The 15514-nt window shown below is 35.5% G+C and overlaps 1 protein-coding gene across 14 annotated transcripts in view; it reads left to right on the top strand.

Annotated features, from left to right (window-relative positions):
* LOC119833128 (uncharacterized protein CG43867) overlaps positions 1 to 15514 on the top strand; it is a 232171-nt gene that overhangs the window by 212270 nt on the left and 4387 nt on the right. For 8 of the 14 annotated variants that reach the window (XM_038357030.1, XM_038357025.1, XM_038357021.1 and 5 more), the window contains 17 exons: positions 458 to 557; positions 902 to 1056; positions 1535 to 1660; positions 2148 to 2265; positions 2569 to 2808; positions 3526 to 3682; positions 4989 to 5196; positions 5759 to 5920; positions 6537 to 6668; positions 7177 to 7321; positions 7785 to 7897; positions 8344 to 8553; positions 11702 to 11815; positions 12934 to 13091; positions 13523 to 13700; positions 14240 to 14395; positions 14744 to 14918. In XM_038357030.1, the coding sequence (XP_038212958.1) occupies positions 458 to 557; positions 902 to 1056; positions 1535 to 1660; positions 2148 to 2265; positions 2569 to 2808; positions 3526 to 3682; positions 4989 to 5196; positions 5759 to 5920; positions 6537 to 6668; positions 7177 to 7321; positions 7785 to 7897; positions 8344 to 8553; positions 11702 to 11815; positions 12934 to 13091; positions 13523 to 13700; positions 14240 to 14395; positions 14744 to 14918 (2647 nt within the window). The remainder of the gene's footprint in view (positions 1 to 457; positions 558 to 901; positions 1057 to 1534; positions 1661 to 2147; positions 2266 to 2568; positions 2809 to 3525; positions 3683 to 4988; positions 5197 to 5758; positions 5921 to 6536; positions 6669 to 7176; positions 7322 to 7784; positions 7898 to 8343; positions 8554 to 11701; positions 11816 to 12933; positions 13092 to 13522; positions 13701 to 14239; positions 14396 to 14743; positions 14919 to 15514) is intronic. The other 6 variants (XM_038357027.1, XM_038357026.1, XM_038357035.1 and 3 more) reach the window with 5 other exon arrangements.

Genomic DNA, 15514 nt, shown 5'->3' with positions numbered 1-15514 from the left:
TATAAAGTAAATTTTGTTTACATAATCAACAAAATTGTGGGTTGCAACGATGAAATATTATATTTTATGTGTTTGGATATAAAGTGCATATTTCATTGTAGTTTATTTGTCTTAATGAAATATTTGAAGAATAGAAACAATCGGTCATGAGGCCAGCGGCAAGTCTGACCTCTCTGACCAAAAAAGAATAAAGGAAGTAGGATCATGTGTGCCACACATATATGAAACATTTTAATGCTATTAAACTAAAAATAAAGAGACCTGACTTTTAAAGGCAAGATACGCAGGTTCGAATCCTGCCTCGTGATCAAATTTTTTCTATTCTTTCAAAATTTCTCATTTATAAAGCATTTCAATGCTATAAAACTAAAAATTAAAAATAAAGAGACTTGCTTTTTGATCTTCTGTTCCATCTTCCAATTGTATGATGTAATCACACTTTTCTTTTATTTTTCAGGCCGCAGTAGAAAATTTAGTAGTACTTCCAACAACACCAAATACATCCACAGATGGTGATACAACTCATGACTACGCTGAGATCTATACACCAAGTAGAGGTAATATGGCATTTCATAATTTCCATTAAGATTTATCTTAAGAAAACTATATCTTGCCTATATAATAATATAATAATTTATTAAATAATTTATTTAAAATATAGTTATATATTAAATATATAACTATATTTTAAATAAATAATAAACAAACCATGGGATCTAAACTATTGAATCAATTTGATATTATTCGCTCATTTAATGAAATAAAGTGACATTTTTGAGCAAATTATGTGATTTGGAAGTTTTAAATGGGTTATTTCGAATATTTATACGAATATAATCAGCAGGTGATGAAACCTATAACTTTTTATGATTTGTAAATAATTATTTACTAATCCTTTCAGAACGAACACCAGCTTGGCAAGGAAACGTCAACGTAGTGGTACAAGGCAACAGCCGTGGAGGTTCTTCCACTGGAGACAGTTCCACATCAGAAAACCCGCGGCCTCCCACACCCCCGCTGCACAGGTTTCCCAGCTGGGAGGCTAAAATATACCAGGTAAGAGGAATAAAAATAGAAAAAATGTAGGCACTCATACAGACTGGTGATAAAAACTTAGAATCTGTAGTAATATTAATTTTCTACGTAATTTTTATTTCCAAAATTTTCTACAAAACGAGTTACCAACATTCGTGGATTGTGAGTACCACTCTAAATTCTAAAGTGGGGCTAAATGATAACAAATCCTTATCAATGAAAAATTGAATCGCATCAATCAGTTCAAAAATCAGATTTATTGTAATAACAAATATAAAAATAAATAATATATCCCTCTATTCATATAGCTAGTAATTTGTCATACTAATTTTGTATGTGAAAATGGAACTTACGTAAGACCTTACTTTTTATCTCTAAATAACGTTATTTAATTTTTAACCAAACTCAATAAAAAAGGAAATTCTCATGTCATGTCTATAATGTTTTATTTATAATATTGTATTTATGTAATATGTATATTATTTAATTAATAATACAGGTAGCGGACGACGGCCTACAACAATCGGTAGAAGAAGAATTAAGTCCGCCTCCCTGTCCGCGAGCAATGCATGAGTCAACCAGCTATCAAGATATCTCTGTGCCTGTATACGCTACTGTTAAAGGGGTAATTAATATATGGATTTAATAAAGTCAAAATCTTGTTTAAATGAACAACTTGTGCATTACATTTTGTAAATAAAACCTAATTGCTTATGAGATAAGGTTGAATATAGTGTGTCTTTTAGCAAACTGAATTAAAAAACTGTTAATACAATGAATATTTCTGGATGACATAGTTAATTTGAGTTTTGAGTATACTACGTTATTTCGTTCAAAATACACAATTTTGAATTTGAATTTTCAATGAATCTTTTGAACCTGTTGAGGATTATATCATTTATATATGTCCCAAGAATCACTGTCGAGCAGTGGCTCAGAGATAGAGATAATAGAGTAGTCTTTCCAGGTACATGATAGTTTTTTTCATATTTTTGCATTTCAGTGCAATGCATTGCAAAAGTAGTAAACTTTTTTGAAATGCATTATAACCATGCCTCTATTGTTTGCAAATATTGTAATAATTCAACACACACTTATGTATTAATTTTCAGAGAGCTAGTCAAATCCGATCTATGCCATTCACGGGCGATTCGTCTGATGATTCTTCCGATGGCGAGGAATCTATGGGCGTCACTGTACACAACACCCCGCATCACAACCCTGCTCTTGGTATATATTTTATTTAAAAAAAAAAATATTTTTTTTTGAATTTAGAAAGCTTGTTTATAGAAATTGTTGCTAAGTAAAAAAGGAATAGAATCATAATTGATACCATTTCTTGTTTTTATGTTGTGCTTTTTGAAATTTACGAATCATTAACAATAAGTTAAGTGAAATAACAAATTATTTTATACGACATCGAATTAGCGTAGAACTTTCTTAAATTTAGTACATTTAGGCAAGCTATAACATAGCTTCTAGAACTTTCTAGTTTTAGATGGCGCTAGTCGCTAAAATCCCCACTCTCTACAGGCCAAACGTCCCAGCTGCCGATCAACAATGTGAACCTGACGAGCATCCTGCCAGCCTCGATACAGCAAACGTCGGGGCACGCGCTTGTATTGAACAACACGAACGGCCAGTGCAGCTCGTCGGACACCAGTCTCAGTGCTAGCAGTCCGTCGAAAAGTGTCAAGACCAGCTCGAGTTTGAGTCCGGCGAAGCGCTCCAGCAGCGGGTCGCCGAGTAAACAGAGCAAAACCAGAGGTAATTGTTAGTATGTTTATTTACTTGTGTAGTTGTGTGTAGTAGTATATGAAGATTTTGCTTGTGCGAGTAGTCAATGAAGAGATAGTATTGGCTCGATGATTAGATGATTTCTAATGTAGAATGTAAATTTTTTTTTAATTTCTCTTTTGTATTTTAAAGCAATATAATTTGTGATTTTCAATGCGGTATTGGAAATGATAGTTTTTATTTAGCTTTTTGTAACGTCATGGCATATTGTTATAATCACATCGGAACTTGGCTTGGAATTTGATGTATTGAATTGGAACATTAATGTTATTTTATCTATTGTTACTACATATTAATTTATCCATTGTTACCATTTTCACTGTGTGCTATTAAACTGAATTGATTCCTTTACAAATACTAGTTTTTTAAATATTTAATTGGAAATCCTATTTATATAAAACTTTATGTTTTGCAACGCTAATTTGGCATAACATGAAATTTAAAATTGTAATCTATACTAATATACTGAAGAGTTTCTTTGTTTGAACGCAGTAATCTCAGAAACTACTGGTCCATTTGAAAAATTCTTTCAGTGTTCGCCTCGGCTTCGCCCCCGGTACATATATAGCCTTCATTTCGTTCAATTGGAAGGCTTACGTGGGGATATTTGAGTGTCCTAATGTGTTATGGGTCACTAGCCCCTCATTAATTATTATTCTTCCTCTTATATTAAAATGCAACGTCGCGCCACAGACACGTCGTTCGAGTCGGGCATGTCGGACGACTACGCGGTGCCGCCGGACGCGCTGGGCGAGCCGGCGCGCGACTCGCCGCGCCGCCACGACGCGCTCGAGAAGAGCGGCCACCTCGCCAAGCTGGGCGGCAAGCTCAAGACCTGGCGCAAGCGCTGGTGAGCGCCCACGCCTTTTTTTTATGTCATAGCGGGCATCTTAGCTGGTGGTTCGCCTGATGGTAAGCGATCACCACCGCCCATAAACATTCGCAAAGGTAGTACCTCCGTGAATGCGCTGCCCGCTTTTATGGGGTAAGGGAAAGGAAAGGATTAACGACTGGAAAGAAGGAATGGACTAGGACGGGTGAGGAAAAGGAAACGGGCCATGTCGTAGTCGGTAATGGGGTTGGTGGGTGGACTGATGGTAAACGCTACCACCGCCCATGAACATTTGGAGAGGCATAAGGTCAAATGCAGACGACACGCCTCTATAAATTGGGAAAGAATTAAGAAAGGATTGATGAGAGGAATAAAGGAAAGACTGGGAAGGGTAAGGAAGAGGATACAGGCGTCCGGCTCCCCCACTCACCGTACGAAACACAATAGCATGCTATTATTTCACGTCGGTTTTCTGTGGGGGTGTGGTACTTCCCCGATGCAAGCTAGCCCAATTCGTGCCGAAGCGTGCTCGACTCCCACATTAAATACCTCTTTGATATATTTTACGGGTGAACATCTGATACTATATTTGATTGTTGTTTTGATAGATAGATATTTACAAAGGCATGTCCCGTGCCCCCTAGTGGGGTATGGAGCAGATGATATATCTCTTTCACTGATCGATTTTCAGTGATGATCAGCACTCTGCGATCTGTCAGTGTGCCAAGACAAGAGAAGACCACTCCGTTCTACGTCCACGCGTTAACAGTTATACCAAGACTGCCAAGGCGGTGTTTTTCATTCATTTGATCGTAATTATCTCATGGCGTCACAGGTTTTTGTCCAATGCGAATGTGACTTGCAAAACTAACAACTCCAGATGGGCAACTAAAAATGTAATTATTTAAGAGTGGGTGATGGTTTAAGCATAAGCGGGTTGGAATGTCGCCGCATACTCGATTTTTTCTATTCTTTGATAAGAATAATCCCAATATCCTATATTTTATTTAGCCACGGCAAATCTCAATACATATAAAACTTAAAGGTGACTGACTGATTGCCATAGTATTCTCTCAACGCACGGCCCAAACCACTGGACGGATCGGGCTGAAATTTGGCATGCAGATAGATGTTATGACTTAGGCATCCGCCAGAAAAGATTTTGATAAATTCTACCCCCAAGGGGATAAAATAGGTTTTGTATAAAAAATTGAATTGCGCGGGCGAAGTTGCGGGGTCAGTACCTAGTTCCAGCATAAAATGATTTATATCAAACTGACGTGAAGTTTGCGCGCTTAACACGTATTTACATACAACACGACAGGTTCGTGCTAAAGAACGGCACGCTCTCGTACTGGAAGTCGCAGTCGGAAGTGAGCCGCAAGCCGCAGGGGCAGATCGGGCTGGGCGAGGCGTGCCGCATCTCGCGCAACGACGGCGCCGCCACCTTCGAGATATTCACCGGGAGCCGAACCTACTACCTCACGGCGGACAGCATCGCCACCATGGAGGACTGGATCAGGGTGCTGCAGGTTGGTCGTTTAGATACCTATAGATGACCAGATAAACGATACCAAATATTTTGTATGTACTAGTTAAGTGTGATTATGAAGAAAGTATATGAAGCATCGATCAGGGCGATGGGAGTCGCTAAACTAAGGTAAAGAACAACTGCAAAGAAAAATAAGTCAACCTTTCTTTTTCTTTGTAAATGTATAATCAAATTTCAATTTTAACTTAATAGTTACTGTAATCGGTTCACGAGACATACAGACAAACGGATAAAGTCTTAGTTTAATCCTAAAAAGTTTGACCTATATGAAATGAGAGAATGTTTCGTACTTTTAATTTCTTAAGAATTATGATTTATATTTCTAACATAGATATATTATAATATAAACTAATAACACCCAAAAAATTATTAAAATTCGATAGATTTTTTCGTTTTAATGTTATTTGTAGGGATCTTAGTAAGATTATTCAGAAAACAACATGGTTGGAACCATTCATTTAACTCTCATTGGCTTAATGATCATGTCAACCACTTATAACCAAGGTCAAACTATAATTCAACGATACGATCGTAAATTTCAGAACGTACAAAGGCGAAACGCAACAAAACTCCTGCTAAGCAAGGAAGACAATAAGCCCACGATACAGGGCTGGCTCACCAAAGTCAAGAATGGACACGCTAAGAAGAGTTGGTGCGTGTTACTGGGGAAAATGTTCCTGTACTTTAGGTCACCTGGAGACCAGGTAACGTTTCTACCTACTCCTATATATCTTACTAGTTGTTAATACTTAAAAGCAAACTTCAGGTACATTTATAATACTAATACAAATAGAATACCAGACGAAATGTTAGAAGATGCCCGACTGACAGATACAAGGAATAAAGGAGTAGACTTTACACAAGCAAGCAAATAATCCTTACAATCAAATACAATGTAAAACATCAAATCCCTACTTCCCTACTATATTATAATATTATAAATGCGAAAGTAACTCTGTCTGTCTGTCTGTCTGTTACGCTTTCACGCCTAAACCACTAAACTGATTTTTTTGTAATTTGGTATAGAAGTAGAACTGAACTTGGGAAAGGACATAGGATAATTTTTATTGCGAAAAAAATGGTAGAAGGAGTTGAAATAGGGAGATGAAAGCGATATAACCGAATTCCACGCGGGCGAAGCCGCGGGCGGAAAGCTAGTACCTCATAATTTTAATGACTTGATTGTATATATTTCCAGAATTTTACGGAAAATTAACACATAAACTTATATTTTTCAATGATATAACCTTCGGTAAATCAATATTATCACTGTAAATCTTCAAAAAACCAGATAAAATAGCCTATACCATATATTTCCAGAATCCCACAGGCCAAATAAACATGCGCGACGCGCGCGTGGAGGACGTGGAGCACGTGTCCGACTCCGACTCGGAGGAGAAGAACGACGACGCGAGGAAACACCTCACCGTCGCGATATATCCGCAGCATCAGGTGGGTGATTGGATGAAACTGAAACACCCTTTTTTTATTAATGGTCCACACAACAGAACTTAAACCAACAAGTGCCCGAGATCACTGCTGTATGGTACGTAGAAGGTAGAGTTTGAATTCTTCTATAAGTGTACAGAGCATTCAAGTTTGATGTTTTATGTAAAAATTTATAATAAACCAAAAAAAAACTGTTGTTATGTTTTATTTAAACTTTTTTAATCGTTTACGAATAGATCTCAAATTTTCATTGACATGATTGGAGCCCAGTGGTCAATTTTATTGACTTTTAACATCATCATCTCATCAGAAAATCTTATAAAAATTCACTTAGGAACTAAGAATATTATTATATATTTTATATATAATTAATATATATTTTATATTATAAGCTTTCTTTTCACCTCTAACCGATTTATTTTGTAATTTTTCTTCTATTACCATGCAAATAGTTCTCCAAGAAACTGTAAAAACGATTCGCCATATCTCAAAATTAAAACTCCGATTCCAGGGACCAACCTACCTTCTATTCGAATGCAAAGCGGATAAGGACTCGTGGCTGTACCACTTGACTGTAGTGAGCGGGGGCGGGGGCAGTCAGGGCACACACTTCGAGCAGTTGGTGCAGAAGCTTATGGAAACTGATGGTGATCCTAGTAAGTGTTTATATAAGAATATATCGGGATATGATTAATGGCCCTGTATTGCGCTTAACTGCACTGCACTATGCACTGTAAAACACTCAAACGACCGATGCCATCTAATTGGGTCCCATTATTTTTTTAATCATTATACATTCTATTCTTACTTAACGCACCAAATATTATGTTTTTTGAACTATAAACTTAAGGAAAAACACTGTTTTCTGAGATACATGTAATAAACTAGTTACAGAGCACATTGTGAACTTAAATGTGTTAAAAATAGTAGACTATTTATGTCTGATAATACTAGACCTGATTATTTATTTAATTAACACACTATTTTGAACCACACTACAATGTAGTCACTATATTGCAAAACACTAATCAGTACCTGGATTTGTTGAAAGCACTTTCAATTGACTCAATACTAAAAAAAACTGTTATTATTACTCATATTATATTTCCTCACTTTCAGATTGTGTGCTATGGAGGCATCCGACATTATTGTATTCGAAGGAAAACATCACTTCACCACTAACCACACTTAATTCTGAAGCACTACAAGCAGAAGCGCTCAAATTGTTTAAGGTAATAATGTTATATGATGGTTTAATTTCTGATATAATTGCTTAGTAGCTAAGTGTTTTAGGAATTTTTTAACAACAGGTTACACTGGAAGCAGAGCAGAATCTTATACGCATCGCTTTTCTTACGCGATTCTTGTACGCATCCATATGTTCAATTAAGAACTTAAGTTCTCTTCACAGCTTGTTTGGATATTCGTCAAGTACGTTTTACATCGACTACCAGGTACGCTAAGTAAACACTTCAATGCCGCAGCTGCACGACGAGATCTTAATTTTCTTCAATCCCCTCCTAGCTAATCTTATATAGCGTTTAGTTCTTTGGGACATTAAAACACTTCCTCGTTAAGCCTCGCATATTTCAAGCATGTTCTGCAACGTAAATTCTCCCCACCAGCTTCCAGTGCGTCCAGCTCTTCGCGACTTTAATATCCTCCCCTCTACTTCCAGTGCGTGCAGCTGTTCATGTCGGTGGCCGTGGAGCAGGCGGGCATCGACTACCACGTGGTGCTGGCGCAGAACGCGCTGCAGCAGTGCCTGGAGGTGGCGGAGCTGCAGGACGAGCTGGTGTCGGCGCTGTGCAAGCAGTCCGCGCCGCACGCGCCGCCCAAGCACGCCGTACAGGTACCGAGAAAACTGAACGCAGCAAAGCTTAAAACAGTAAGTGCGCTATCACTGGTTTTCGTTTGGGTGGGGGTGGGGGAGGTCAGCTTTTTGGAAGGGGATCTTTTAGATTATTATATAGAACTTTTTTTGTGAATAAATGTTGTTCAATTACTAGGTATTGATCTTTACCTCAAAACAATATTTGACTCTCCTTTTTTAATTTGAAAAAGAAAATTCAAAGACTCTGTTTGAAATGGTCTTTGATAGATTCAAAATTAATTAAACATTAAAATCAACTGATTCGCGTGCATCGGATAGAAATAAAAAAAAAAAAATGTCAATAGACTAGACCATTTGTTCATTGATATAAAATCCAGTCTTGAAAAAAGCCCCTGACTCAAATGTGCCAATAGAGCTGACCTCCTGCACCCAAACCTCTGTGTCCTAATTGTAGAGGTCATGTGATATATAATTGGTTAAACGCTTAATATAAATAACTTTCAATTGAAATTTTTACATTATTTTTGTCAATCTCTTAACTTTCTCTTTTAATTTATTAATTGAAAATCTGTATTGTATATATAATACAAATATGATAAAATTACAATTTTAATTCACATGACCTCTTATTAACACGTGCAGCTAAATTCGAGCCTTTTATTTGAAAACATATGAGATTCAACAATTTTTTATTCGCCCAAGAACAACTATTTTGTTCACAATCAAACCTAAAAAAGCCTCGAATGTTATTCATTTTAATTTGCCTCCACGACAAATGATATTTATCCAAGTATAAAAATCGTTTGTTACTAACGGTCATGACGTAACAGGTTTTTTGAAATCCCAGAAATTAACTTCGAAAGTGCCTGTTAAACATTAACCAGATATTACTTTTGTCCTAATGTGTAAATATTAATTAGCCATTTAAAATTGAAGTGATAATTTTTTTATGGGGGGGGGATTAAACAGTTTCGTTACGTAACGCGTTACGGTACCAGTCTGTTAAGTTCCGAGACCACACCTTTTTTGAAATCTAAATAAAAATAAATGAAAGGACCGAAATTAATTACTTAAATCAAAGTAATATCTGGTGCCTCCCACAATACAAGCTTGATAGCTAAGCTTCAAGCGGTGCTTAACGCTTCTCTCATATGTAAATTCACATTGATCTCTTCACATCTCATCACGATATTAAGCTGTATAGCCATTTATTTCTATTGTATAACGCTTATGCTTTGGGTTTTGGTTAAATACTCGGCGAAAGAGACAGAAAATAATCTATTAAAAAGTATTGTTGTGTGTATAGATAGTTGTCACATAACTCTGCCGAGTTGGGTAAACATGTAATTTGAAGCTACGAAGTAAGGCGCAATGTATCATCGCTTTTATGTGGGTTTTATTTGCGTCGAAGTTTTGAATACACTAACAAGCCATTTTTATTTATCAATAAATTAGCTTTGTGTGCTATAAACGGCTTAACGTGGTTGATCAATTTGGAATCGTGTTGGTGTTTAATTTATTGGCTTCTTGAATTTTATGAAAAAATAATACAGTTTAAAAATGGAACGTTTAATTCCAACTTGATCGTTTCGTTCTGGCAACATGTAACAGTTGAAAAAGTTTATTGTAAAGAGGTAAGATATGTATATTGAAGAATGTTGCCATAACATTAGCAAATTGACACTCGCGATTACTTCAAATGGAATGTTGGTGTAATTTTTTCCCAATTTTTTTGTTTTACTTTTTCATCCAAGAATGTTCAAACCTGTCCCTTAGTATTTGGGAATGAATTTTTTCATATTATCATATCATAGCTAGCTCTATTAGCACTCTCCTTTGTAAAGGTTGATGTTTTAGACTGTTTCTATGGTATATATTCTATTTACTTTAACGTTTTATTTAGTTCAGGTGAGTAGTGAGATATCGGATGGTGTAACTGCATAATTTTAATCGGTATTATAATACATCAAAGGATAACCATAAGATTTGAAGAATCTACAACTATATACAAAAAAATATTGAAACTTATCAATTGAAATTATAATGAATTTACATATAGAAGTCTCCGTAAAATTTTTATTCTGAAAATGTCAATGTTACAAACAGTTCACTCAGTTTAACTTGTTGATATGTTTGAGTGTGACAATACTCATTTTAAAAGCATACATACATACTTTACATAACGATATAAAACAATATCAACAAATTATTAATACTATCAGAATTTTGAGGAATTGTATCATATCTTTAAGTGTACTATTTAGGATTACGAGGTAATAATTGCTAAAATGTATGAAACTAAATGCGATCTTTGAAAATTGAAATAGGCTCAAATTCTTAAGCTGCTTAGGCGCTGGGCTGCGTTTTAATCCCTGCAAGAAATCATCTCAAAACTATTTTTTCAGTCGCCAATACACGACTTTAAATAATTTAATTGAATGTTATGTCAAAGCTGCTAGTCTTAAATCTTAAAAAAAAAACATATATTATAAAAGATAAAAGACAATGTTGTGAAATTTTAATTAACGCTGATAAAAATTCAATAGTCACGCCAAAACTAACACCCACTTTATATGAAGCTTTGACCGTGTAAGTAACTGTTTAATGGCCCATATTTTCATATATGTTTTTATTTATAGTGTGTTTGATAAATCGGTGGTTTGTTACTTCGGGGGCAGTGCATCGCTGACCATAATCACGTGTCATGCAACTTATGTCGACATAAATAAAGCAATCTCCCCTCGATTAAGTAAAGATTATGCAGTTACACCTTGTAAGATTGGAGTTAAATAAATGTGGTAAATCCCTGGGTATCACTGTAAAATATTCACATTAAAAACTAAACACGAATTCACTGGGCACTAAACTGTAACTTAAATCTGGGTCAATGAATTTTTTTAATAAAGTATTTTTTTTTATATAGTATTTTATAAGACATTCTCATAAACCTGTTTTAAAGGAATATTTTTGATTTAAATTATTGTTCTATTATATATGTCTAGAGCCCATCATAAAAAATGCATGATCAAAACCACGATCATACGCATGAATACAAACGTATCCCCTGTTAAATGTATACTGTGTATCACATATACCCTTTGCCAAAAAAAAAAAAACGAAAAGAAGTGACGTCTACAAACATAAACCTATAAAATAAAGCCCCCCACTCACGTCCGGACCCACCAACATTTCATTTGTACAGCAACTGCTGCTGTGTGCGACCCAGTCGTTGTTCACTTGCGACACGGGCGCGTCGTCCGTGGCCGGCGACAAGGGAGACATGCCGCAGCCGGCTGGCTCGCCTAGCTCCATACAGGTACATACGTTATAGTGCGCTCCTAGGATACGCTACGTTTTATGGACTCATTTTAGATGCCACTATTGCGTATAATGTCCTTCCGAACAACGTGTAAAAGGATTGACATAACCACAGCTAGAAATTCTTCGCTTTGAGGACTGGTTAAGACGATCTTATCGCGTATTAAGTCCTCTACAAATCTCACTATCTATAAGAACAACCAAGGAGTGAAGAGGACTGAATTTCTTCCAGAGTATATATTTGTTCCAGACTGTATTAGAATAACTAGCGGATAGAGCTGTATTGACTCTTTTAAAGATGGAGTGGAGTCGGTGTCTGACGTTCCAGTGATGTCGGATATAACAAAAATGTGTCTGCTAGGTGTTATAAATTGTGCTACGTTATTGCTCGTTTTCCAGTAATATAGTGGCCACTTAAAAATGTTAAGATAGTAAAGGTAGGGGGTGGCGTCATCTCCTGGCTTCTACATATAAATTAACACTGTGGACTTACTTGGAAATACTTACGTGGACGTTTACTTAGTTCCCTTCATGCAGCAATAATAATATGTATATTATTATATCGCTCTAATCTCATATTTCAATATTAATTATATTCAATAAGGTAGTGGAAAATAGATAACAGTCATTGGAAGCATTACGTCGAATTTTCTCATACTCAATTGGAATGATTTACTATTTGAAAGAATGTATTCAAACATGACGTGACGTTATATATTGTTATAATTTAAAGAAAAAAAAAATATATGGTATATAGAAGATGGCTTAAAAATAAATAGAAAATTAAAGATGTATACTTAGGAGGTATTTTAAGTATAAAAAGCTCTTTCAAAGTATAAATGAGTTTTAAAGTTACCTTTGTATACAAAGTGTAAATTGAACTTAACTCCCTCTAAAATCTGCTATAGGTATATGTTAAAGGAATGATAAATATATGAATCCGATAAATGATAAATAATGCCTTTTAATTAAATTTTAAGAAGCCAGTAAAATATATAGTAATTTTTAAGAACATTGTTCATGAATGCATATGAGAAAAGCATCTAGAAGAAATAACAAGTATTTTTTCTTCAGACATGGTCAAAAACATTTCTACAATGTTCTGGAATATTTCAGGCACCATTATTATCAGTGGATTGTAAAAGCAATCCTCCGACATACAGTTTCATACAAGGCTGGCAGCTACTGGCCCTCGCGGTCAGTCTCTTTGTGCCGAGGAACAATAGATTGCTGTGGTACCTCAAGTTGCATTTGAGCAGGCATTCGGATACAAAGTGAGTGTTACTAGGGAATAGGTCATACGTACCAAGACTTAAAATGTGAGTGTGGTTAAATATAGACGAATTCACATTAAACAAATTTTTTCTTGTGTTCTAGGTATTTTTCAAATGAATTATTTTTAAGGATGATTTTTGAATAATTAAGTTAATATTTTTGATGTTCTAGTAATTAAAAACTCTTTCATTCTTTCTTTTGGTCGTTATTAAATTAAAATAAATTATCTTTAACTGTGTGTCTATTTTCAACCTTACTTATTAATGTTTTTGGGATAATATAGAACATTCTGTCTTCATTCTCTCGGTCGTAATCAAAGTCATATAAATTATTTTTAACGTCTAGTAAATATAATATTCATTTAGTAGAATAACTTATATTTTTATATGAAACAATTACAAAAATTGCAAGATTACTTACCATATTTCAGAACGGAATGTGGTAAATACGCGGCATATTGTGCGCGTGCGCTCGAGCGTACTATACGTAATGGTGGACGCACAGACAAACCGTCGAGGATGGAAGTGTTATCTATATTGTTGAAAAACCCCTATCACCATAGCTTGCCACATGCTATACCCGTTCATATGCTCAATAATACCTATCAGGTAGGTTTGTTTTCTTTTATATTCCATCATAATGATTTATATAGAAATAAAAAATATAAGTGTGTGAGAAAGATGATTATGACTAAATCAAATCTGCCGGTCAAAAAACGGTGCTTCATCTATTAAAAGCTGTGGTGGCTCAGTGGTGAGGACATCAGACTTCAAAATCGATAAGTGTCTAATTCGAGATCAGGCCAGCGTGTAGGAAATAAATTGATTTTTCAATTTATGTGCACATGTGGATAACATCACCACTGCTCGAAACGGTGAAGGAAAACATTGTGAGGAAACCGGCATGTATGAGAATCCGAAATTCGACGATATGTGAAATCTGCCATCCCTCATTTGGCCAGTGTGGTAGATTATAGCATAAACCCTCATAGGAGGCCTTTGTCCCAGCAGTGAGAACATATATGGGCTGATGATGATCGATGATCTAGTAAATGGCGTTGAATCTTTTTAATTTAAGAATAGTATAATGCTCAACATTAATCATCATAAACCTTAAAATATTAAAATAAATCCCATTTGTATGCCAGGTGATAAGTTTCGACGGATCGACGACGGTAGAAGAGTTCCTATCGACACTAAGTTCGGAGTTAGGCTGTCGGGAGTCATCCGCGTCTGGCTTCGCTCTGTTTAGCGACGACCCCATCGAGAAAGATCTAGAACATCACATAAAGCCGGATAAGAAGGTTTGTCTATTTGATTTGTGATATTTTGTTTATATTTAAGGAGTTCAACTACGTGCATCAGTTTTATAGTATTTATGTTTAAAGTAAATTAGGATTAAGAATAATTAGGATAGTTTTAGGTACATCAAAATTCACTATTTAAATCCGTCTCTTTTAATAGTTCATATATCTGATTCATTTATTTTTCCAAATATTTAGTTAATTTTTTTCTTACATTGGTACTATCACTATTTTTATATTTATATAGAAAAAAAACTGCAAAAGACTTGATAAAACATGATCAAAGAACTTAATTGTTATAAATAAATATCATGAAAACATCTATAATTGTCGTGTCCTCTTTGTCAGCTGTGCGACGTGATATCCCGATGGGAGACCGCGCTCCGAGAGAAAGGTTCGGGAAAGTTCGAGAACTCTCGCGTCATCCGCCTCACATACAGGAACAGGCTCTACTTCAAGGGGTCCGTGCGAACCGAGACGGACAAGGAGCGGCTGTTGCTCTGCTATCAAATCAACCAGCAAGGTTTGTACTCTTAAGTATAATGAAGAGTACTTGTTTGTACTTAATTTGTAATAAATATTTTTCTTTCTTTCTTTCTACTTCTTTCACGTACAACGTGCCAATCAAAATTGAGTTTGTGGATGTTTGTGTCTGGAGATAGGTGGCTGGAGACACGTGCTTATTTATACCGCAGTAAAATATCTTACTCATGCGCCATTTGAATCACTCCAAAATTTATAAATTGCATCAACTTTGAGTAAAACATTACAGTATTTGAACTTAATAAATACCACCAACAGAGGCCTGTCCTTCCCTGTGGCACTCCAGATAGATGTGTATGCTGGAGGGTTATGTTGTTTCTATATTAGATTCAATATAAAAAATCTCATGTCCCGCATTATTCCGGTATGCCCAATACATAACTCATTTTAATGTAAATCCTCTTAGACCCAAAAGATAACATTTATTTTAATACGCTTAGAACGTTAAACGCGCCACTTATACTAATGAATGTTACTGGGTATGCTACGGTTCCTCTTTTTTTTTCCAAATCAACAACTTCGATTGCTCGGTAGAATTGGTTATATTTTTACAGAAACTAAATCATTAGGTTTTCA

The sequence above is a fragment of the Zerene cesonia genome, chromosome 16 (assembly GCF_012273895.1).
Source record: "Zerene cesonia ecotype Mississippi chromosome 16, Zerene_cesonia_1.1, whole genome shotgun sequence".
Classification (NCBI taxonomy): Eukaryota; Metazoa; Arthropoda; class Insecta; order Lepidoptera; family Pieridae; genus Zerene; species Zerene cesonia.
Note: the sequence above shows the minus strand (reverse complement) of the source record. Positions and strands in the feature narration are given on the sequence as shown.